Here is a 27,706-nt window from a genome sequence, read left to right on the forward strand (position 1 = left end):
AAACTCGCTTTTTAACTTCACTTTGTTGATGTATCAGAGGCTCCTGAAGAGTTACAAATGGAGCTTATTGAAATATCTGAGGATAATATCTTGAAGTCTATGACAAGAGAGAAAATCCCGTCGAAATTTGGAAAAACGTGATAGAATATCCTTGTCATCGTGAACATGCACGACGATTAATTTCCTGTTTTTCTTCAACATACTGTTGTGAATTCACATTTTCGTACTTGGCGCAAATCAAGAATTCACTGAGAACTCAGTTGACAGATGAGCATTTGGAGGACTGATTGAGACTAAGAACCACTATGCTAGAGCCTGAGACCGAAATGCTTTCTCAAAAGAAGCAACCCCAAAGAAGTCATTAATATGTATAAAAAAAAGTTCATGCTTGCTTACTGTTTATTGAATATTGGAAATATTTTACATTCTCGATGCTTATATATCATTTTTTAAGGTTATTATTCCTTTACTTGTTCCTTGAATACAAAAAACCTTCTCTCTTCATTAAAATGATTTGAAATGTCATGCTTTCGATATTATTCATCTACTTATTACCTTGAAAACTTCTTACATAAATAAAATATTTGAAAATATTATACCTTTGATTTCTATAAAGCTATTCTTTTTATTAGATTACTAATAAATTACTTAAGGGATAAAATAACTTTAAGAAATTTCTATGCGGCCTTTATGAGGGATGATGAATTGTAAGATGGCCTTCATGCACAAAAAGGTTCCCCACCCCTGTTCTTGGGTAATTATCAATCATCTAATTTATTGCAAATTGTGTGAAGATACATATCGAGGTATTGGTCATTCATAATATATCCGATATGTCTAATGTCATTGCAAATCCACATGTATGTTTCTGGTGTGTTTCTTTCATGCTTTTCACATTCTTCATTGTAGAGGTCAGACAATGGCTGGGCGCTGTCCCATAGTATTAGATGATCTCCACCCAACGTCTCACGGGCAATGTCATTATAAAAATCGATAGTATTTTTGCCGGCGAATACATTTTCTGTGTGTTTCTGTTAGAAAGAGAAAGGGGTAAATATTGGAATTATTAGGCTCTATGCATGACAAATAAATATTAACTTGAGAAATATAGTTGTTTGGAGGGAAAAAATCTTCAAAGTCCTCATATCTACCATAGCTATTCGTTCGTATTTATGTCATCCAAAAGTTCATTCTTCTTTTTGAACTGGCTGTTAAATTGGCGCAAAGTAAGACCTAGAAATAATAGATAATCTAAATTTAATTAATAATCTCATAATTCGTTTTCATGCCCATGCTTCCTGTTTGTATATTACTGGCTCTGGTAGAGAATTAAAAAAAAAAAAGAAAAAAAAAACTATTGGTCATCAAAATTTGAGTATCATAAATTGGAATAATTGATACCCAAATGTCTCGACGGAAGAACTACTACAATTTCCCACTTAGCTGTCCTACTACTTTGAGTTTTCCCTAATTCAGAAGACACGAGAATAAGAGCACCTGTATATAATCCATAAGCTTGAAAACAGAGATCGTTGTTTTGGAGAATTCTTTCACCAGAGGCGCCAGAACTCGGAGTTGTTGTGCGTAACCTTTGAGGCCCTCTTATCTCCAAAACGTTTGTATATTTGTGTGATTTCGCTTGGGGCTCTGATCCCGAGGTCGTTAAGAGAATCCAGACATTAATGTATCAAAAATATATATGGCTTATTTGAGTATATATATATATATATATATATATATATATATATATATATAATATATATATATATATATATATATATATATATAATGTGTGTATGTGCCTGGATAAAGATTTTAGACAAAATGTTCAATGTAAAAAAAAGAAATATATATAGCTTTTGTATACATACATATATATATATATATATATATATATATATATATATATATATATATATATATATATATATATATATATATACATACATATATATATATAAATATATATATATATATATATATATATATATATATATATGTATGTATATATATATATATATATATATATATATATATATATATATATATATATATATATATATTAAAAGGTCATAGAAGGCCGCACCTGGTGGTCCAGAAGGCCGCAGGTTCACCATCCCTGCCCAAGAATGTTTCCGTTACCCAACCATAAATACAGAATATATAAAATACCGGGAATATTAATAGGCACAATGATCTACTTTTGCTCTCTCTCTCTCTCTCTCTCTCTCTCTCTCTCTCTCTCTCTCCTCTCTCTCTCTCTCTCTCTCTCTGATAGAATGGGAAAATGAGGACATTCCCGAAAGATACAAACCAACCACCAAATCAGATATGAAAACTATATCAGGTAATAAATAATTCATCAATAATGTCATGATTAAAAAAATGCATTAATATCATGATTCATCCTCTATTCCAAACACATTCACCATATTTTTCATTCAGAGTATTCAACGTTTCATATCACGTATTGCCCATGTACTGTATCGTCACTGTCATACTACTCACGGAATAAGAAAGTCTTCAGTTTCCACTTGAAAGCCTTAATGTCTTCAATCATTCGGATGTCTCGTGGGAGCTTATTGTATAGTCTCGGGGCCGCATATTTAAAGCTTCTGGAGCCTACAGTGGACACATATCTAGGTTCCAATAGTTTGAAATCATCTGTAACTATTCTCGTGTCGACACGATTTGTTGGCTGCGCAATATGTAGCAAACCTCTTAAGTATTTTGGACGACCGGTTCTGATAACTTGGTGGGATATAGCACATATTTTAAATTCAATTCTCGCTTTAATAGGCAGCCAGTGTAAATCAATTAGAATAGGGATGATCCTTTCTCTAGGTGGAACACCTTTTATCAGTCTTGCTCCTCTACCAAAGTCTGCCTGGTAGCTGCCAACGGATCTGCGATGCCCACCCACGGTTATGAAACTCTCACCTTATCGTTCCAAGTGATTGATTGATTTAAAATTTTCTGGCATCCTGACATCAAAGGTCATTGACACCGATATCGTTCATTATAAATGAAGAATACAAGAATAGCCAATTAAAACCATAAATGCAAATATGTCATAAAAGTTAAATAACTTTCAGAAGACCTGCTTCTGAAATAAATATAAAAATGCTGCTAGCATTGTATGACACATCATGTCCAAGAATCCTCACCTAAAGCCTCAAACAGATGTCTATTTCTTTCTATGCTATAAGTAGGGCATTCAGTCAACAAATGCTTCACTGTCAAGGTATCGAACAGACGTCGCAATTTGGTTGGTGTTGGTGATGTGATATTCAGAGCTTAGGCATAGACTTATATTTTGTGATTGGGCATACAGTAGTTTTTGAGATACTATTTGGAGCTCTAACTTTGCTCATGAATGCATTACGGGCTTGTACATATCATTTCAGATTATGTGATATTCAGACATTGGGTATAGATTGCCTCTACCGTCTTCTTTTTGTTGTGGTACATTGTTATATGTACGTTAAATTTATGTATAATGTAATACAAAACTTGTGGAAAGGGCTTATTTTTTCATCTATATTGATGTAAAAATAAAACAATTCATTTCATTATATGTTCATGTAATTGTAATTCGAGAATATTGTTGTCTTCTGGGACGAAAGTTCTAGATACTGCTTTGGCGCCAGACCTCTGACAGGCATGAGTTATACAAGATGATTCTAGAGTGGGTCCGTCGCGTGGCGTAGTGTTGCGTTATGCTAGTCCTGGGAGCATCTCGTCCGCTAGGAACATTCGAGAGTTTTGGTCCCTCATATATACAGACAACAAACTGCTTAGGCACACGCCATAGTAGATACCTAAACTACGATAGTTAATGGTTAAGTGAGCCAATACACTGTAACATTTTCAGTCAACTCTACCTTACAAGGAGGTAAAGCAGTAAAGCCAATCAATCCTGTATTTTGAAAACGTGTGTTTCATTATTTTTATATAGTTACAAGAAGCCCTCAGGGCAGGTTCACCAAGTTGGATAAATAGGTTAAAGGCTATAAACTCCTTATACACCCTGACGGAATACAACAATATCATGAAATGTTAATAATAATTAAAACCAGAATCCAACATATCAATTCTATCAGTTAATAACAAATCTAACAAGTTACAAAAAGATTAAGTTGATGTGTATTAAGCTGTATCATGAGATTGAATTTTGGCTATCTTTCCAAGTCATAGCTGTATATCACTTGAAACTTTAAGGATTTAAGAAGCCCTCAGGGCAGGTTCATCAGGTGGGATACATAGGCTTAAGGCTATAAACTCCTTATAACCATGACGAAATACAACAATATCATGAAATGTTAATAAGAATTATAACAAGAATCCAACACATGAATTCTATGAGTTATTAACAAATATAACAGGTTACAGAAAAGGTAGAGTAAATGACACTGGAGAGACTAGGAAAGGGGGTTACTAGAGGGATAGGAAGAGGTCAAGAGAGAGGGAGGGAAAGAGAGGGGAGGGATGGGGGAGTGTAGATATTCAAATTGCTTTACTTACTTACCCGATTCACTTGGCTTGGGCTTAATAGGCCAAGAGTAAACTCCTGAATCAACGGAATTTGAAAATGCGTTAATGTATCAAAAATTAGAAGGAGGTCTATAGAGTGCTGTGTTGAAATACCATTTTGATCAAGTAATTAGTATGGGAAATATTAAAGAAACACACTATTTTTCGCCAGAAATCCATACCCATACAGGATTTTAATATGAATTGTCTTTCTCCAACGGATTAACCAGAGGGCAAATAAGTCTTAGTGTACTACTTCATCCCTGATTTCATTAAAAAAAAAGAAAAAAAAAAACCTGTCACCATCTCTTCCAGATTAACCAAAGGCAATATAAGCACAGCTTAGGCAAATATCTCCATTAAAAAAATGTCACCACTGTATACCTGATTTCCTTTAGTAAAAAAGCGTCACCATCTCCCCCGGATTAAGTCTGCTTAGGGTAATATCCCTGATGTTATTTAACAATAAAAAAAAAAAATGTCACCATCTCTATTGGATTAACCAAAGGCAAAATAAGAACGATGTAGAGCTCTATCCCTGATTTAAAATAGAATAAAAAACTTTCAACATCTCTTTCTAATTAACCAGTGGCAAAATAAGCGAGCTTCGGGCAACAAGGAGAAACTAGCACCACAGTTTTAGTGAATACTAGATTTACCATCGTGAGACAAACGCAAAGCTGGACCAGAGCCCACAACAACGAATAAAAGAAAAATATATAGCATTACTATTGATAGCTTCATATTATCATCACACGAATGTTTGAAATCCTGTCAGTCGGACAATGAGAAGGTGGAAGGGGCAGTAGTGCAGGCGTTGTTGGGGGGGGGGGGGGGGGAGGGGGGGGGGCCGCTCAGCCAACGTTTTTCACTTAAAAAGATAACACAGCTAAAAGTAGTTCAAATTGAAAAATTGAAACTAATCCTCCAGTAATCCTTCACGATTTCTCAACGGAAAGAAGTGATTTAGTCCAGAATTTGAGAATCTTGCTTTTCAATTGAAGCATAGGCCTAAGAGACAATATTTTAGGATGTTACCTTACGAAGGATTGATTTATCATGTTTGTTTTCTTGTAATATATATGTTTTGTTTTAATTTCCCTTACCACTGAGAGAGAGAGAGAGAGAGAGAGAGAGAGAGAGAGAGAGAGAGAGAGAGAGAGAGAGAGAGAGAGAGAGAGAGAGAGGGGGGGGGTTGCTTGTTTGAATTTCTTAGTTATATTGTTTAGGACGGTACCAAATGTCTTAATTGAAGTTTTTACTACAGTAGAAAATTATTCTGAATCTTGGATTACTGACTGGAACAATAAAGGATTTGGACATATTATGACTAGAATATATTGATGTGAATAATGATGATCTTGACCATGTGAACTTGAATTGGATAGTTCTTAGATTATATTTGTGTGGTCCATGAAGACCTGGACTATATGAAAAACTTGAATCGGATTGTTCTTAGATTATATTTGTGTGGTCCATGAAGACCTGGACTATATGAAACACTTGAATCGGATTGTTCTTAGATTATATTTGTGTGGTCCATGAAGACCTGGACTATATGAAACACTTGAATCGGATTGTTCTTAGATTATATTTGTGTGGTCCATGAAGACCTGGACTATATGAAACACTTGAATCGGATTGTTCTTAGATTATATTTGTGTGGTCCATGAAGACCTGGACTATATGAAACACTTGAATCGGATTGTTCTTAGATTATATTTGTGTGGTCCATGAAGACCTGGACTACATGAAAAACTTGAATCGGATTGTTCTTAGATTATATTTGTGTGGTCCATGAAGACCTGGACTACATGAAAAACTTGAATCGGATTGTTCTTAGATTATATTTGTGTGGTCCATGAAGACCTGGACTATATGAAAAACTTGAATCAGATTGTTCTTAGATTATATTTGTACGGTTCATGATGACCTGTACTATATGAAGAACTTGAATTAGATTCTTAGATTATATTTGTGAGGTTGATGATGACCTGCAATATATAAAGAACTTTAATTGGATTGTTCTTACATTGTATTTGTGTATTTGATGATGACATGGAATATATGAAGAACTTGAATTGGATTGTTCTTGGATTATATTTGTGTGGATGATTATATCTTGAACCATAAATACAAATAGAATTATATAGTTCTTGGATTATATTTGTGTAGATGATGGTGACTTGGATCATTTAAAGAAATAAAATCATATTGTTCTTCCATAATATTTATCAGGGTGAAGATGACTTGGACCATATTAATAACTTGAATCGGATTGTTCTTGGATTATATTTATATGGATGAGAACGACCTCTACAATATAAAGAATTTGAATCGGATTGCTCTCAAATTATACTTATGTGGATGATGATGACCTGGACAATATAAAGAATTTGAATTGAATTGTTCTTGGATTATATTTACGTGGATGATGATGACCTGGACCATAAAAAAGAACTAAATCGGATTGTTCTTGGATTATATTTATGTGGATGATGATGACCAGAAAATATAGAGAACTTGAAATGGATTGTTCTTGGATTATACTTATGTGAATGATGATGACCTGGAATATATAAAGAACTTGAATTGGATTGTCCTTGGATTATATCTATCTGGATGATGATATTCTTCACCATATATACTGAAAGGGTTAAATAGTTCATGGATTATATTTATGTGGACGAGAATGACCTGGACCATATAAAGAATTTGAATTGGCTTGTTATTGAATTATAATTATGTGGGTGATGATGACCTGGACCATATAAAGATCTTGAATAGGAATGTTCTTCGATTATGTCTTTGTGGAGGATTATGACCTGGACCATAGAGATAACTTGAATTGGATTATTCTTGGATTATATTTATATGGATTATGATAACCTTGACCATATAAAGAACTTGAATTGGATTGTTCTGGGATTATGTTTATGTGGATAATGATGACCTGGACCACATAAAGAATTTGAATTGGACTGGTCATGGATTATATATGTGTGGATGATGATGACCTGGACCATACAAAAAAAATAATTGGATTGTTCTTGGATTATATTTATGTGGATGATGATAAGCTGGACCATATAAAGAAATTTAATTAGATTGTTCTTAGATTATATTTATGTAGATGATGACCTAGACCATATAAAGTACTTGAATTGGATTTTTCTTGCATTATATTTATATGGATGATGATGACCTGGACTATATAAAGAACTTGAATTGAAATGTCCTTGAATTATATCTATGTGGATAATGATGACCTGGACTATATAAAGAACTTGAATTGAAATGTCCTTGAATTATATCTATGTGGATAATGATGACCTGGACCATATAAAGAATTTGATTTGGCTTGTTCTTGGATTATATTTACGTGGATGATGATAACCAGGATAATTTAGATCTGGACGACAGCATTGAATGCACCAAAGCAAAAGAAGCGTGGTATATTTTAAGCGATATCCTCACAAAAATGGATACATTTCAAATTGTTGATGTGCTCGAAGAGCTAATTAGATGCAGAAAAACTGAAGAAATGTTAATAAGGAATTATATAGCGTATGTAATCAGATTGGCCAGAGATGAAAATGCAGTTTTAGGGGAGGAATCCCTCGATGGCAGCTGTGTTTGTGCTGAGAGGTCTTAAACATATTCTCAAATATAAAATTTTCGTATAGTCACAATTCTCAAAAATTGAAGATTTAAATATTAAAACTGCAAATCCAGTGCTTCTTTGCGAGGAGAGGAAAAATAAACTGCTGGTAAGAAATAACGAGAAATTTTCAGTTTATAAAACGAACTTCAGAAGAGACTCAAGTAAAGAAGAGGGAAATTTAATCACAAATTATAAAAGAGAAGAAGGCGCAAGAGATTTTAAGTGAAAGGACAAAAGATTCGTCTGCTACGCTTGTAGCCAGCCTGGACATAAAGCAAAATACTGTCAAAATTTGAAAAAGGTAGATAATGAAGAAAGAAGTAGACAATGAAGAGAGAAGAGATAATGAAGAAAGAAGAGATAAAGAAGAAGGGAGACACAATCCGGAAGACGAAAAAATAAAAGAAGGAAGAGCAAATGGGGAAAGAAAGCAAAATATGACAGTGATAAAGAAAGAGAAAGTGAATCCAAAGAATAGGAGCTATCAGGAAAAGTTGACAAAACCAGAACAGATAAAAAGGCAATAGTTGCAGTAATTGAAAATAAAAGTGAAAAGACGGAAAAAGTGAATGCAATTGTGAATACGTCATCAGTGAAAGAAGATTTCCAATTAATATGGAACTTGGATTCTGGTGCTAGTGATCACACGACACCTTATAAAGATATAATTGTTGATTTTGACAGTAGCATCACAGGTGCCGTAAAGTAGGGCGAGGGAAAGAAGTCTCCAGTTCTAGGTTGAGAAAAAGGGAAAATCAAAGACCAATATGGTGGATATGAATTAAAATTACACGAAGTATAATATGCCCCGAATCTAGATCAAAACCTGATGTCTGAAAAAAAGTTCAATGAAAAGGGTTTCAAGTTCGTTACATACAAAGGTGTCAAACAAGTGAAAGACGTAAAAGAAGTATTTCTGAAAGGATACTGGAATGAAGCAGCGAAGATGTATCAATGTAAAGCCAAGACAATTTTTACAAGGAAATGAAAGAAAATTTAAGAATGATGATATAGAGATCACAGGGAATAGAGCAACGATAAATTTGTGGCACAGATTTGGACATGTACTAGCCTTACCCGAGGTTTGTGAAGCAAAGGGATAACTTGAATACTGAACAACATGCATGGAAGTTAAGTCCAAAAATAAGCTAATATCTGCAAGTCCAATAATAAGGTAATATCTGCAAGTGAATCAAGAAGTAGTGCAATGCTAAAAATAACACTTAGTGATGTTTGTCAGATTCCTGAACCATCATCGAATGCAAAAGGAAGCCACCTTTTTGGACGACCAGTGAAATTTCTACAATGAAAAATAAAAGTGAAACAATGGAGAAAGTCAAGCAAGACTTGGCCAAGGCAGAGAAGACACACAACAGACTTTTGCTATGCCCCCACGCTGATAATGGGGGAGAGTATGTCAGCAAGGAATTCTCGGATTTTCCTGAAGAGAAGGGAATAGAGAGACGTCTGACAATCCTTTTCATTCCTTAGTAAAATGGAAGGGCTGAACGTCTAAATAAGAGTTTGCTGGCCATAGCAAGATGCATGATAACAGAGTCTAGAGTATTTCACAGATTCTGGACTGAAGCCATTCTTCCCATGCAAATTACTATGGCAATGTCCATAAACGAAATTCCATTCATGTTGTGAAATGGGAGAAACCTTGAACGTGACGACCTTAAATTGAACCAAGTGATTGGCGGTGAAGCTTAGGCTAAACTAAGGGAGACTCCAAAGCTAGAAATTCGAGCAGAAAGATGCACCTACAGAAGGGGGGGGGGGGGGAACGTGTCCGAACCGAAATGAATTAAAGTTGTGGAACATCAACAAACAAGTCATGATCAATGCCATTAATGTTAACTTTAAAGAGGAGACCATATAAAGAAATTGAACTGTCTTGTTCTTGAATATATTTATGTGGATGATGATGACCTGGACCATATAAATAATTTTAATTGTCTTGTTCTTATATTATATTTATGTGGATGATGAGGACCTAGACCATATAAAAAATTTGAATTGTCTTTTTTTTTAGGATTACATTTATGTGAACGATGATTTATGTGGATGATGATGATTTGGACCATATAAAGAATTTCAATTGTCTTGTTTTTTGGATTACATTTATGTGGATGATGATGACTTAGACCATATAAAGAATTTTAATTGTCTTGTTCTTGGATTATATTTATGAGGGTGATGATGACCTGGACCATATAAAGAATTTTAATTGACTTGTTCTTGGATTTTATTTATGAGGATGATGATGACCTGGACCATATAAAGAATTTGAATTGTCTTGTTCTTGGATTATATTTATGTGGGTGATGATGACTTTGAGCATATAAAGAATTTGAATTGTCTTGTTCTTGGATTATATTTATGAGGGTGATGATGACCTGGACCATATAAAGAATTTTAATTGACTTGTTCTTGGTTTACATTTATGTGGATGATGATGACTTAGACCATATAAAGAATTTGAATTGTCTTGTTCTTGGATTATATTTATGTGGGTGATGATGACTTTGAGCATATAAAGAATTTGAATTGTCTTGTTCTTGGATTATATTTATGAGGGTGATGATGACCTGGACCATATAAAGAATTTTAATTGTCTTGTTCTTGGATTATATTTATGAGGATGATGATGACCAGCACCATATAAAGAATTTGAATTGACTTGTTCTTGGATTATATTTATGAGGATGATGATGACCTGGACCATATAAAGAATTTGAATTGTCTTGTTCTTGGATTATATTTATGAGGATGATGATGACCTGGACCATATAAATAATTTGAATTGTCTTGTTCTTGAATTATATTTATGAGGATGATGATGACCTGGACCATATAAAGAATTTTAATTGACTTGTTCTTGGATTATATTTATGTGGGTGATGATGACTTTGAGCATATAAAGAATTTGAATTGTCTTGTTCTTGGATTATATTTATGAGGGTGATGGTGACCTGGACCATATAAATAATTTGAATTGTCTTGTTCTTGGATTATATTTATGAGGATGATGATGACCTGGACCATATAAATAATTTGAATTGTCTTGTTCTTGGATTATATTTATGAGGATGATGATGACCTGGACCATATAAATAATTTGAATTGTCTTGTTCTTGGATTATATTTACGAAGGTGATGATGACCTGGAAAATATAAAGAATCTGAATTGTCTTGTTCTTGGATTATATTTATGAGGATGATGATGACCTGGACCATATAAAGAATCTGAATTGTCTTGTTCTTGGATTATATTTATGAGGATGATGATGACCTGGACCATATAAATAATCTGAATTGACTTGTTCTTGGATTATATTTATGAGGATGATGATGACCTGGACCATATAAATAATCTGAATTGACTTGTTCTTGGATTCTATTTATGAGGATGATGATGACCTGGACCATATAAAGAATTTGAATTGTCTTGTTCTTGGATTCTATTTATGAGGATGATGATGACCTGGACCATATAAAGAATTTGAATTGTCTTGTTCTTGGATTCTATTTATGAGGATGATGATGACCTGGACCATATAAAGAATTTGAATTGTCTTGTTCTTGGATTCTATTTATGAGGATGATGATGACCTGGACCATATAAAGAATGTGAATTGACTTGTTCTTGGATTCTATTTATGAGGATGATGATGACCTGGACCACATAAAGAATGTGAATTGTCTTGTTCTTGGATTCTATTTATGAGGATGATGATGACCTGGACCATATAAAGAATTTGAATTGTCTTGTTCTTGGATTATATTTATGAGGATGATGATGACCTGGACCATATAAAGAATTTGAATTGTCTTGTTCTTGGATTCTATTTATGATGATGATGATGACCTGGACCATATAAAGAATTCGAATTGTCTTGTTCTTGGATTTTATTTATGAGGATGATGATGACCAGCACCATATAAAGAATTTGAATTGTCTTGTTCTTGGATTATATTTATGAGGATGATGATGACCTGGACCATATAAAGAATTTGAATTGTCTTGTTCTTGGATTATATTTATGAGGATGATGATGACCTGGACCATAAAAAGAATTTGAATTGTCTTGTTCTTGGATTTTATTTATGAGGATGATGATGACCTGGACCATATAAATAATTTGAATTGTCTTGTTCTTGGATTTTATTTATGAGGGTGATGATGACCTGGACCATATAAATAATTTGAATTGTCTTGTTCTTGGATTATATTTTTGAGGGTGATGATGACCTGGACCATATAAAGAATTTGAATTGTCTTGTTCTTGGATTATATTTATGAGGATGATGATGACCTGGACCATAAAAAGAATTTGAATTGTCTTGTTCTTGGATTATATTTATGAGGATGATGATGACCTGGACCATATAAATAATTTGAATTGTCTTGTTCTTGGATTATATTTATGAGGATGATGATGACCTGGACCATATAAAGAATTTGAATTGTCTTGTTCTTGGATTATAATTTTGTGGATTATGATGACCAGCACCATTTAAAGAATTTGAATTGTCTTGTTCTTGGATTATATTTTTGTGGATGATGATGACCAGCACCATATAAAGAATTTGAATTGTCTTATTCTTGGATTATATTTATGAGGATGATGATATCCTGGACCATATAAATAATTTGAATTGTCTTGTTCTTGAATTATATTTTTGTGGAGGATGATGACCAGCACCATTTAAAGAATTTGAATTGTCTTGTTTTTCATTACATTTATGTGGATGGTGATGACTTTGAGCATATAAAGAATTTGAATTGTCTTGTTCTTGGATTATATTTATGAGGATGATGATGACCTGGACCATATAAAGAATTTTAATTGTCTTGTTTTTTTATTACATTTATGTGGATGGTGATGACTTTGAGCATATAAAGAATTTGAATTGTCTTGTTCTTGGATTATATTTATGAGGATGATGATGACCTGGACCATATAAAGAATTTGAATTGTCTTGTTCTTGGATTATATTTATGAGGATGATGATGACCTGAACCATATAAAGAATTTGAATTGCCTTGTTCTTGGATTATATTTTTGTGGATGATGATGACCAGCACCATTTAAAGAATTTGAATTGTCTTGTTCTTGGATTATATTTTTGTGGATGATGATGACCAGCACCATTTAAAGAATTTGAATTGTCTTGTTCTTGGATTATATTTATGAGGATGATGATGACCTGGATCATCTAATAATTTTGAATTGTCTTGTTCTTGGATTAAATATATATATATATATATATATATATATATATATATATATATATATATATATGTGTGTGTGTGTGTGTGTGTGTGTGTGTGTGTGTGTGTGTGTATGATGATGAACTGGACCATATAAAGAATTTGAATTGTCTTGTTCTTGGATTATATTCATGAGGATAGTGATGTTCTGCATCATATGAAGAATTTGAGTTGTCTTGTTCTTGGATTATTTCTATTAGGATGATGATGACCTGTACCATATAAAGAATTTGAACTGTCTTGTTCTTGGAATATATTTATGTGGATGATGATGACCAGGATCATATAAAGAATTTAAATTGTCTTCCACTTGGATTACATTTATGTAGATGATGATGACCTTGACAATATAAAAAACTGGAATTGGATTGTTTTTGGATTATATCTTTGTGGATGATTATGACTTGAACCATATAAAGAAATAGAATTACACTATTCTTGGATTATATTTATGTGGAGGATGATGACATTGACAATATAAAAAATTTGAATTGAATTGTTCTTGTATTATATATACATGGATAATGATAACCTAGGCAATATAAAGAATCTGAATTGGATTGTTTTTGGATTATATTCTATGTGGATGATGATCATGATCTGGACCACATAGAGGATATTAATTGGATCGTTCTTGGATTATATATGTGTATATGTTGATGACCTGGATTGCATTAAGAATGTACTGTGGAATTGAAGGTTCAATTAAATTAGGTGGAAATTACCGTCGGCTCGTGGAACTTCGAGAAAGTGCTGTACTTGTGACGGGCCGATAGAGGGTTGTGAACTCAACTGAGTTATATTGTTATAGAACACTCTCCTTTATATACAAAACCTCAAGGCAACAGGACATAACAAGTTAACAAGACAGACAATGTTACAGAGGAAAACAGCAGATATGAATTTTCATGTTCGTTTAGTGCGAGGGAAGAGCGAAGATACAAGCATAATTTATGCAAAAGGAATTATGTACAATTGTGTGACACACGGTTGGTACATGGCTCCCCCCTTAAAAATGACATACTGTACATGTTAAATAGGGCGCCCTGATCTGGAGAGGCGAACTGTAGCGGGTCATCTGGCAGAAGATAAGCAGGTTTTAGACGATCAATGGAGACCCAGTCTTCTTTGCCCCGAATGTTTAGTAGGAATGCTTTCAGACTGCGTCGGATCACAAGGAAAGGGCCCGTATAAGAGGGCGTTAATGGTGGCTTGCTAGTGTCGTTGCGCAGGAAGACGTGCATTGCAGAGTGCAAGTCCGTTGGTATGTGATGCTCCGCTGGGGGCTTGTAAGTCTGGCGGCACGGAGTAAATTTTCCCACGACGTGACGTATGCGCTGGAGATCATCAGAGGAGGTTGTAAAAGGAAAAAATTCGGCAGGGACGACCAACGGGTCGCCATACACCATTTCAGCTGCCGAGACGTCGAGGGCGTCTTTAGGAGTGGTCCTTAGTCCCAGGAGGACCCAGGGAAGCTGAGTAAACCAGTTGCAATCCTTGCAGCGTGACATCAAAGCTGCTTTGAGGGTGCGATGAAAACGTTCAACCATTCCATTGGCAGCGGGGTTGCAGGCCGTTGTCTGATGTAGGGTGATGCCCAGGAGATTCGCTAATGACGTCCACAATTGAGAGGTGAAAGTGGTTCCCCTGTCAGAAGTAATATGCTCAGGGATACCGAATCTTGAAATCCATCCAGAGAGTAAGGCAGATGTAGATGAGGCGGACGTTGCAGTTTCCATGGGAATGGCTTCAGGCCAATGAGTGGAGTGGTCGATGACGGTAAACAGGTAACGATGTCCTTGTGATGTGGGTAGGGGGCCTACAACGTCGACGTGAATGTGTGCGAATAGACTATGAGGTTGAGGAAAGGTGCCCACTCCTGAATCCGTGTGTCGATGTACTTTGGAAGTTTGGCAAGAAGTACAGGCGCAGACCCAATCCTTAGCATCCTTAGAAATGCCGTGCCAAATGAACTTCGCCTTCAGCAGCTGTGCAGTAGAACGGCACGAGGGATGTGAAAGGCCGTGAATGAAATCAAACCCCTGTCGGTGCATGGGAGCAGGAATCCAAGGTCGCGGTCTACCAGTACTGATGTCACAGAAGAGGGTGGTGTTAGAGTCTTCGAGGGGAAAGTCTTCCCAACGGAGGGACGTGCAGGATGTCCTACAAGCTTGATACTCTGGATCCTGTCGTTGGGCTTCAGCCAGGGCGTTGTAATCCAATCCCAGTTGAACGGCAGCCAACGTGTTTCTTGACAGGGCATCGGCAACGGGATTCATTTTCCCAGGGACGTATTGGAGGGTGCAATTGTATTCAGCCATGGCGGAGAGATGTCGGCATTGACGGGCGGACCAGGCGTCAGACTGTCGAGTGAAGGCGTGCACCAGAGGCATGTGGTCTGTGCGAATGACGAAGGGCGTACCTTCTAAGAAATGGCGAAAGTGACGGACAGCCAAGTGCACCGCCAGCAATTCTCGATCGAAGGTAGAATAACCCGATTCTGCCTTGGACAGTTTTCTGCTGAAGAAGACCAATGGGCGGGGCGAGCCTTTGACCACCTGCTCGAGTACTGCACCAATAGCGACGTCGCTGGCATCGGTGGAGAGAAGGAGAGGGGCGTGTGGGATAGGAAAAGTGAGAGCCGCAGCAGTTGATAGGGCCTTCTTTGCATTGCAGAAGGCTGCTTCTTGAAGGGGACCCCACTTCAGGTCCTTTGGCTTGCCCTTGAGGGAGGTGTAGAGGGGAGCAAGAGTGGCGGCAATGGCTGGCAGAAAACGGTGATAATAGTTGATCATGCCCAGGAATTCCTGCAGAGCTTTGACGGTCGAGGGCGCGGGGAAGTTCTGAACAGCTGCACCCTTCTCAGGGAGGGGATGGACTCCTTCAGGAGTGATATGGTGCCCTAAGAACAACACTTCGTTGGCGCCAAAGGTACACTTGTCGTACCTGACTACAAGGCCGTTTTGTTGCAGGCGGTCGAGCACGATGCGCAGGTGACGGAGGTGTTCCTCTTTTGAGGAGGAGAACACAAGTATGTCGTCCACATAACATACACAGAAAGGGAGGTCCCCTAAGATGCCATCCATGAGACGTAGAAACGTTGCCCCAGCATTACGAAGGCCAAAACAGGAGTAATTGAAGGTGTATGTACCAAACGGAGTGGTGATGGCGGTCTTGGGGATGTCTTCTGGGTTCATAGGCACCTGATAATACCCCTTCAGGAGGTCGAGCGTAGAGAAAACCTTCGCTTTGTGCAGGTAGGAGGTCACGTCGGCAATGTTTGGGAGGGGGTAGTGATCCGGTTCTGTTTGCATGTTCAGGCGCCTGTATTCCCCGCACGGACAGAGGGAGCCGTCTTTCTTCAGAACGATGTGTAAAGGTGACGACCATGGGCTGGAGGCCTTTTGGCAAAGGCCCATTTCCTCCCTTTCGGCGAACGTCTGTTTGGCGGCTGCCAATCGTTCCGGTGCCAGACGTCTGAATTTTGCGAAGACTGGGGGTCCCGTCGTCTTGATATGGTGATAAATGCCGTGCTTGGCAGGAACCCTGGGCGTTTGGCGAAGTTCTGGACGGTAAACTTCCGGGTACGACGTGAGGAGGTGGGCGTAGGCATCCGTGGGTGTGCTGATGTGGAGAGCGAGGTTTTGTTTACTTGTATTTTGCACATGGCGGCATGATTCCTTATATTCGAAAATTCTGGGTTACCAAGTCTCTGACCAGTTCTAAAGCTGTATCCCATATGGCTACAGTATCTCACCTGCAACAACCTTCGGCAAGATCCAACAAAGATACCGGGACTGACATTCGCTACAATTCCTTACTTATCTGACAACAAGTTTTCCATCAAACTTAAGAAAATAATAGAAAAAGAGTTCGGCTGCCTCAACATCAAACTAATCCCAATCAATCCACTCAAAATTAATGTATTTTTTGGCTACAAAGACAAACTGCAGACCTTCATGAGGTCCAACATAATTTATAAATTCAAGTGCCCGGGATGTCCCGGTATCTATGTTGGATCTTGCCGAAGGTTGTTGCAGGTGAGATACTGTAGCCATATGGGATACAGCTTTAGAACTGGTCAGAGACTTGGTAACCCAGAATTTTCGAATATAAGGAATCATGCCGCCATGTGCAAAATACAAGTAAACAAAAAACACTTTAAAATTATTGGTGGGACAAAACAAAGCGAATTTCTAACTACCCTTGAGTCATTATATATCAAACGGCTTGTTCCTTCTTTAAACTCTAATATCTCTGCCTCTCCTCTTTTCTTAGCATAACTGAAGTCGTAGGTGGGTAACAATTTTTACTCATTCGTTCTTCACCTTTTCCTATGGTTGGTCTGGTGAGCACTGGTTCTCTTTTGTTTTACTGTTTTAGTTTTTTTACGATTTTCCGTTATAAAATCAATAATGTTTTAATACTCTTTTACTATTTTGTTTTAAATTATTGTACAAATTTTAAGAATTTTATATTATCTTTTACAGATTGATAATGAACATTGCAATGTTCGAAACGTCTCTAAATAAATTATGGCCTTTTAACTGATGTTTTTTGGACCCTGCTGCACACCAAATATTATATCTTCACCTGTAATTCCTACATATATATATATATATATATATATATATATATATATATATATATATATATATATATATATATATATATATATATATATATATATATATATACATGTATATATATATATATATATATATATATATATATATATATATATATATTTGCATATGTATACATGTATTCATATATATATATATATATATATATATATATATATATATATATATATATATATATATATATATATATACATATATTTATATATTTATATATATATATATATATATATATATATATATATATATATATATATATATATATATATATATATATTTATATACTCATATATTTACATATATGACATATCTGTTTTGATGTTGTAACTGTTTATAGAATGATTTATTGTTAATTTGTTCTCCTCATCTACTCATTGCCTTTCCTCACTGGGCTATTTTTCCCTATTGGAGCTCTCGGGCTTATAGCATCTTGCTTTCGCAACTAGGGTTGTAGCTTGGCTAGTAATAATATATATATATATATATATATATATATATATATATATATATATATATATATATATATATAAATAAATATATATATATATATATATATATATATATATATATATATATATATATATATATATATTTATATATATATAAATATATATATATATATATATATATATATATATATATATATATATATATATATATATATATATATATATATATATATATATATATATATATATAAATATATATATAAATATATATATATATATATATATATATATATATATATATATATATATATATATATATATATATATATATATATATATATATATATATTCAACTGTTTTTTTTTTCTTTTTTTCGAGTCGTCTGGAGTACTAATTTAAAGAACAATGTCTAGTTTAAATATGCTTTTTGGTAAGGGGTCCAGTTGTAAAAATGAAGAGGGGAGAAAGTTTGTTGAAGAAACTTTTGTCAGTTTAAATCTTATGAACAGAAATTGAATTTGGGCTAGAAGGCCTGGCACTGTGAGGCCTTCCAGTGCACATGCGTATCGGGGAAGAAACCCTGCAGTTTCATTATCAAGTAAGAGTTAAGATGCTGGAAAGCACGATGCAAGAGAGCATGAGGGAGCGGAGGTAGTGTAAAGGGCTGAACAATTTAGTGAACAATGGTGGTACTGGCTAGCTACGATTGTGTAAATGTTAGTTACCCATAAGAAATCACTCGTTTTCTTAAACAGAAAAATGCGTACGTTTTCTTTTAGTTTCTACATTTGCATCAGTAGAATGACATCAAAAGTTCAAATTCCATATTTACTTTTATGCACAAGTTAAAGACTCATACAAATATTACTATATCAAGTAGTTTGGCGACTGACATATATATAAAATTCATTCAGGGATTCACGTATAATGACGGCCAAGCCCAAAACTCCCTTATTTTCGACCCCATCGCAAACTTGTAGAGAATAAAATTGTTCAGAATCATCTGAAACTGAAATACCCTCGGTAAGTTCTTACCGGATAAATATAAACTTTTCTTGTGAAAAGGTTTTGCAATAAAATGGACACAGCTGCGAACGACTAGAAAATAGAAAGGAAATTCACCTTTTCTGTGGATCCATTATACATTCCTTTAAGCTTTTATTGGAATGGGTAAAAAAAATTATTAGGAAACCTAGAGGAAAAATAAGGAATTGTCCCTACTACAATTTGAAGTAGGTGATTTCGTTGGCTGAATCAGTTCGTAGCCTCGATTTCAAATTCGGTGGAATTGGTGTTACCAGAATTAGGAATAAAGTCAATATTTACAATTGACGAATATGAATAGTGGTGGAATGTAATCTTTTGATGTAAGAATAATAAAAAGTGATACAATTGGTCCATTGTAAGCATTTGTAAAATTAGGAATAATGTCAACATCAACAATTAAAAAATATGAATAGTGATGAAATATAATCTTTTGTTGAAAGAATAAAGAAGAAAAAATAGTTACAATTGGTCCATTGTAAGCGTTTGTAGAGTTAGGAATAAAGTAAATAATAATAATTAAAGAATATGAATAGTGATCAAATATAATCTTATGATGCAGGAATAAATTTCTTTTTTATAATTGATCCATTGTTATGTGTTTTGGCGATAGTTTTCATTATAACAATTAATATTAATAAAGAAATTCGATATTTTGTTCCGCTGTGCTGTTTTATCATGTGCTTTAGATTCTTTAAATAAAAAAAAATAATCTGGTAAGTTTGAATATATTCACTTTGCACACAAATTAATACAATATCGGTCAAAAGGCTAATGATTCGCATGTTCGTTCGTTCTGATGATTTCCTGAACTCTGGACGGGGCTAACGAGTGGCAGATTATCAGACGTTTGGGGATATAAAAAAGGTCAATCATCAATAAGGCAATTAATAATCAAAACAAATCCTAACATCTTGTTTTATGAAAAGTAGACTAATTTATATTAATCCACCGACAACCTCATTTACAATAAATACTATGTAAAGACATCATCTTTCCGGATTTCACCCAGAAGAATCTGTGTTATTTACACATTATTTCTAACCTGCATTCGCTACAGAATATTAGTATATATCTTTGTATGTAAAATTTTCCGGCCTTGTCGCCGATGTATATATCATGTTTTATCTCATATTTGTTGCTTTGCAATTTCCTTGTAAAAATGTAAAAGAAACACAAATTGCCAGTCAGACTTGACCTTTGTGTGTGCAGAGGTCGCTGCCCCAACTCAGGCACTCCTTTGCCGTCCGCACACCTTAATGTACTTTGAATTTCACAAGCAATAAACATGTCAGATCTCAGTTGTCTCTCACTCATGCCCTCACAACTGGTGACCTTCTAGATTGGACGGTAACTTTGCAACTTTGGCTATGCCATTAACAGACTCAATACAGATGCTTTACCTTCAAAAAGCTTTCAATGGAATCATACGACGCCTCGGGCTTACTGAAAGTTCCTCTCCCTGGTCGACATCAAAACGCCACTAACAGATTCAGCACCACGCACAACGCTAGCGTTCTGACGTTTTTCCCTGAGTGGTTTGCCTCTGCCATCTACATGTACATGACAAACACAGGAACCTGATACCATTAACAGACTAACGACTCCGCACATCGCGTTTTGGTGCGTTAGACAGCATAATGCAAGATGAGATAAACAGTTCCTATGACACAGCGTCCCACTAAGGAGCAGACGATTTGGAGAAGCCGGATGCACAGATGATCAACGCCGTGCATTGGAGGAGACCCATGCAGCCAGGACAACAAAAAAAGCCTAACCTGGCCTGGTACTATAATCAGACGTTCAGGAAGGAAGCCATTAGATGTTGGTCCTCATGCAAGTTTAAAAAACTACGACAGCGGCCACCCCTAACATTACTTGGCCGCTAACATCATGGAATCCTGTAAGTTGGGGTTCTACCTCCGCGACACCGTGTTGTGTCGGAAGATGATGGTAGACATCGGCGATCTGCACTCAACCTTCCCACGTTCAAAGAAGGACCGCGGCCGCCCCACCCACGCTACCACCCCGCTGGTGGACTCGAACGGTACCCCAATCCGCTTATATGGAACCAGGATGTTGGAGATATCTATCATGAGCCGCTCCTAGACCTAGCCCTTCGTCATCGCCTATGTCAGACATCCCCTGCTGGAAGCAGATTTCCTGGCCCACAACGGACTGCTGGTGGACATTACCCAGAAGCGCCTCTTCGACACAGGAACATGCCACTCATGCCCACTCACCGCCGGTTTGAGCATACCCACCATATGCTCACTTACCACTCATCGATATGCCACCTTCCTGCAACAGTTCCCCCAATGTTTTCAAATGAGAACTTCACCAGTTAGCTGAAGCATCAGCCAAACACAGCATCACATTACCACTACGAGCCCCCCCCCCACCCCCCACACACGCTAAGTTTCGCCGGCTATCCCCCAGAAGCTCCAAGAAGCCAAGAACACCTTTGACGATATGGAACGGATGAAGATCTGCAAGAGAGCGGTGAGCCCGTGGGCCTCTCCCATTTCACATGGTGAAGAAACCCTACGGGACTTGGAGACCTTGCAGGGGCTATCACTGCCTCAACCTCATCAAGACACCGGACTACTAACCCCTGCTAAACACACAGTACCTCAACGGCGCCCTCCACGGGGCAAGGATCTTCACAAAGATGGATCTCCTCAAGTAATACTTCCAAGTCCTCATCCACCCGGATGAAGTCCTGAAGACGGCCATCATCACACCCATCAGAACATACATTCTCCTTCTCCACTTTCGGCCTCAAGAATGCAGGGGCTACCTTCCAGTGCCTGATGGATAGCATCATGAGACCTGCCATTCTACTGCTATTACGTCAACGACATCCGCATTTTCTCCAAGTCCCAGGAGGAACACAGGGACCACATCCGGGCGGTTCTGAAATGCTTGCAGGGGAACAGATTGGTTGTTTGCTCGACAAGTTGACATTCAACGCAAAGAAAGTGGACTTTCTGGACACAAGATCTCTCGACGGGTGTGTGTCCGATGACCTCCGGGGTGGAGGCAGTGAAGACCTTCCCAATTCCTACAACGATCAAGGCCCTTCATGAGTTCATCAACATGGTAACTTTTATCGTTGCTTCATTCCAAACATTTCTTCATTTAAACTAAGCTGTTGCTCTACAATTTCATAAATACAGTCTTTGACTAAGTGGTTTAATTGTCCACATCTGTAACACGATCGCCTCTACCTAATATAGGCGACTTGTTAAATCTATTATGTCGTATGCCTTTTACTTTTCAATTTTTTCTTTTTTTCAAACTGAAGTAACAATTGTTGGTAGTAGGTTGGCCAGGCCACCAGCCACCCGTTGAGATACTACTGCTAGAGAGTTATTGGGTCCTTTGACTGGCCAGACTATACTACATTGGATCCTTCTCTCTGGTTACGGTTCACTTTACCTACACATACACCGAATAGTCTGGCATAATCTTTACAGATTCCCCTCTGTCCTCATATACCTGACAACACCGAGATTACCAAACAATTCTTCAGCGGCCACTTTCCTCTTGGTAAATGTAGAAGAGAGACTTTATCTATGGTAAGCAACACTTCTAGGAGAAGGACACTCCAAAATCAAACCGTTGTTCTCTGGCCTTGGGTAGTGCCATAGCCTCTGTACCAAGGTCTTCCACTGTCTTGGATTAGAGTTCTCTTGCTTGAGGGTACACTCGAGCACACTATTCTAATTTTCTTCCTCTTTTTTTTTGTAAAAGTTTTTATGGTTTTAAAGAAAACATTTATTTCAATGTTGTTACTGTTCTTGAGCTATTCTATTTTTCCTTGTTTTCTTTCCTCACTGGGCTATTTTCCTTGTTGGGGCCCCTGGGCTTATAGCATCCTGCTTTTACAACTAGGGTTGTAGCTTAATAATAATAATAATAATAATAATAATAATAATAATAATAAAAATTCGTCAGATAATAAATAGGGGCATCCCTTATTGAAACATATGTCACAGCTGAACTAAGATTGATTATCTTCACCTTAACCACATCACTTAAGTCAATCACCTTAATCCTTAACAACACTCAGAAATGTCTATTATACGAATCAAACTTTACCACTAATATATTCCTACTGATATTCTTCACACCGATGATGTTTGCTATGTTGATTTTCATTTTATCGAACTAAACTTCACTAACCATTTCCATTCTGACAAAACAAAAAAAAAATCCATTCCTATGGGGTCTTTTCTCCGCAAAGTTTAAGAAGTTCCCATTCTGTAAATAATTTTTCACGGACACGTAAATTAAGATGAGACATAGAAAACGGAATCTATGACGAGACATAGAAAACGAAATCTATGACGTAACACACCCAGAGACAAGACCTGTTTCTCGGAAAGAACTCGGCTTTAAGCATAACTTGTTAACCTTAATAATTAGTGTTTCCGGAACTTCCTATGATCACGTCTGCACTTATTCAGGTACACATCACCTTGTTTTACAGTATCCACATTTTTACATAGTCGCTTTCAGTATAAATCCCTACAGCAAATTATTAAAATTCCGAGAGTTAAGATGTACTGATTTTTTCTAGTCTACAATAAACAACTGTGCAGATACAAACTATACTTGATAACACGAGGGAGAAGAGCATCACATTCAAGGTCGATTGTCGAAGGCTATCAGGTTGTGTCCTCAGACGTAGCCAGGACTTCATAGTGTTAAGAAGCACAACATTAATTGTCCGTCATGGTGTTACAGAAGATCATTGTATCTACAGTTATCAGAGGCCGTTTAAAGATTGACAGGTAAGCACATTAGTTTTCAGTCGTTACCGTTATTAGTGAGAGCAATAAAACGAGTATACTTTCCATAAATTGAAGTTTATTCTTTATTCGAACTGTTGTCACTGGATAAAATTAAGAGCAACAATGAAGAAGTTTAATCTCCCCTTGAAATGTTGTCATAGGAAAATGTCGTTAGAAATAATGATAGATTTCGTTAATTTATCTTGACTCCCTTACAAGTTATCAGATAACATTGTTGATAAAAATTATATCAATCTTTATCAACTAAATTGAGGGACTATTCCAAGGTCATTGACTTGAAGTAGATTCCTAAACTGAATATTGAAATCGGATAGAAAATTACACATGAAAAGTGATTGTTAAATCAGCTTTTGAACATATTTGTATAAACAACCATAAAATCAGAATGAATAAGAAAATATTGATCAGAGAAAATAACTATCAAGATATGTGAAACAGGAAAACTCTGACAAACCAACAATTATAACAGATAGTATTTGTTTACAAGACCACGCTCTCCGTATACTGCCAAATTATGCAAAGCTATTGTTTTCTTCTATTACTTTTTCTTAATTTAAACCAATTCTCCACATAGGAAATACGTTTGAATGATAAAAAAAAAGAAATGTAGAATTATAAAAACACTAGCCTGGTTTCCTCACTAAACGACCTACAACTGACATCGTCAACATAAGTCAACCAAAAAAGAAGTTGGTGATGCCAGCGTACATTTGATATACATTCAAAATATTTATGAAATGTATATTTTATGGTCACTTTTGAGTAATTACTTCTTTTTTAATTTAGTCTATATTTTGAATATATATCTTTATTTGACTATGTTAACGATGTCAGTTCCAGGTCGTTTAGTAAAGAAACCAGGCTGTTTTTTTTTATAATTCTATAATATTTTATAATTCTAACTTGTTTCCCATGAGGCGAATTGTTTTGAATTATGAAAAAGTAATAGAGAAAAATAACAGCTCTGCATAATTTGCCTGTATATGGAGGGCATAGTCTTGTAAACAAATACTTAACAGAATAACAACCAAACTTAATTTGAATAATTATATCAAAATATAAAAGAATATAGTGATGAAAGTAATAGTCCAAACACATTGCTGTTTGTATCTTTATCATAAAAACTTTTACCCAAAATGGAAATGCTAGATTTACTTGATTATAAACGTATTAAAATCCTCTCAAAAGTCAACTTTCTCATCTCTTTCCTACCCTTTTCAGGCCATTTCTCCCCCCCCCCATCTTCTATCCTGCTATCCAAACGCTTAAACTTTTCCTTCATTTTGTAACGGATGATTTTCCCCTTGTCACAAATGGACCGTGAATGGCCTCCCAGGTCCCCAATGCTGGGCCATCTGACCTAATAACCAAAACTCCAATTCGAAGTCTTCCTGTCTTTCTTCCTCTTGCACTTTTGATGAAATCATTTTTTCCAATGACCCAACCCCCTCATAATATTCTGGTCCATTGTTGCACCTACACATAGTATATAGCTAAATATAAATCATAGATAGATAAATGGATATAATATTATACACACAGATATATATATATATATATATATATATATATATATATATATATATATATATATATATATATAAATATATATATAAAATATATATCTATGCATATATATATATATATATATATATATATATATATATATATATATATATATATATATATAATATATATATATATATATATATATATATATGTATATATATATGTATATATATATATATATATATATATATATATATATATATATATATATATATATATATATATATATATATGACGCAAAGGGCATCCGTTAGATTTCGCCAGTCGTCTCTATCTTGAGCTTTTAATTCAATACTTCCCCACTCATCATCTCCCACTTCACACTTCTTAGTTCTCACCCGTGTAGCCCTGGGTATTCCAACTCTTCTTGTGTCTTGTGGAGTCCAGTTAAAAGTTTGGTAAACTAATCTCTTTTGGGGAGTGTGAGGAGCATGCCCAAACTATCACTATGATCTCATCCACATTGGCACTCGAGTAATCTCTATTATAGTTTCGTCCCAAATCTAGTCCTGCCATTTGATTCCCAATATTTTTCTGAGGACTTGTTCTCAAATCTACTAAATCTGTTGAAAATTGTTTCATTGTCATACCAAGACTCGTACTCATACAGTAAGACAGATCTCACTAAACTGATAAATAGTCTGATTTTTATATGTAATTTCAGGCGATTTGATTTTCAAATTAGACTTAACCTACCATTGTCTGGTTTCCCTTTTTCAAGCTCTTAATGAGCTCCAATTCTAATGACCCTGTATTGGAGAGCAGAGTTCCTAAATACTTAAAAGGATTCAACCTCATTAATCCTTTCTCCTTCCAATAATATATCATCTTCCGTTGCATATTCCGTTCATCATCTCTGTATTTCTTCTATTTATCTTGAGCCCAACCTCGTGTGATATTTCATGCATTCTGGTAAGCAAGCATCGCAAATCCTGTGGAGTTCTACTAATAAGGACAGCATCATCAGCATACTTTAGGTCAGCTAATTTCCTATTACAAATCCAGTCCAATCCTTCTCCACCATCTCCAACTGTTCTATGAATTACAAAATCCATGAGAAGGATAAACAACATATGCGACAACACATTCCCTTGGAGTACTCCACTGTTCACTGGAAATTCATTTGACAGGACTCCACTAACATTAACTTTTGCACTTGCTATGCTCATGAACAGATTTAATCAAATTTACATATTTAAGAGGAATTCGATAATAACGCAGGACTCTCCACAAAACTGGCTAGTGCACACTATCAAAGACCTTTTTATAGTCTACAAATGCCATGAAAAGTAGATTTCTATATTAAAAGTATTGCTGTACAACATGTCTCAAAATGAAAATCTGGTCAGTACAGCTTCTTCCTTTTCTAAATCTTGCTTGTTTATCTCTCAGCATTTCATCAATCTTTCTTTTTAGTCTCTTTAGAATAAGCATGCTATATATTTTCATGAGAACTGACGTAAGTATGATGCTTCTGTAATTATTGCAATCAGTCATGTCTCCTCTTTTTGCCCTTTCCATCAACACTCCTAACTCCCATTCATCAAGTTTTGCTTCTTCATGCCACATTCTACAAAAGAATCTTGTAAGTATTCTGGGAGTCACTTCATTTTCAGCCAATATCATCTCAACAGTTATTACATCGTAACCAGGGGCTTTCCATCTCCGAGGTTTTTTTATGATAGCTTTGACTTCAATCACACTAA

At 35.7% G+C, this 27,706-nt stretch overlaps 1 protein-coding gene and 1 long non-coding RNA gene across 2 annotated transcripts in view; one reads left to right on the forward strand and one right to left on the reverse strand.

Moving 5' to 3' along the window:
• Window positions 1-387: 387 nt before the first annotated feature.
• Window positions 388-27,706, reverse strand: part of LOC137630630 (uncharacterized) — a 372,657-nt gene continuing 345,338 nt past the window's right edge. The window contains exon 3 of the long non-coding RNA XR_011041740.1: window positions 388-1,031. This is a non-coding gene — a long non-coding RNA (uncharacterized lncRNA). The remainder of the gene's footprint in view (window positions 1,032-27,706) is intronic.
• The window catches only part of LOC137630628 (probable 4-coumarate--CoA ligase 1), a 36,356-nt gene continuing 32,882 nt past the window's right edge, over window positions 24,233-27,706 (forward strand). Inside the window, exon 1 of the mRNA XM_068362235.1 lies at window positions 24,233-24,410. Within this exon, the coding sequence (XP_068218336.1) occupies window positions 24,352-24,410 (59 nt within the window). The 5' untranslated portion in view covers window positions 24,233-24,351. The remainder of the gene's footprint in view (window positions 24,411-27,706) is intronic.

This window comes from Palaemon carinicauda, chromosome 38, assembly GCF_036898095.1.
Source record: "Palaemon carinicauda isolate YSFRI2023 chromosome 38, ASM3689809v2, whole genome shotgun sequence".
Lineage (NCBI taxonomy): Eukaryota > Metazoa > Arthropoda > Malacostraca > Decapoda > Palaemonidae > Palaemon > Palaemon carinicauda.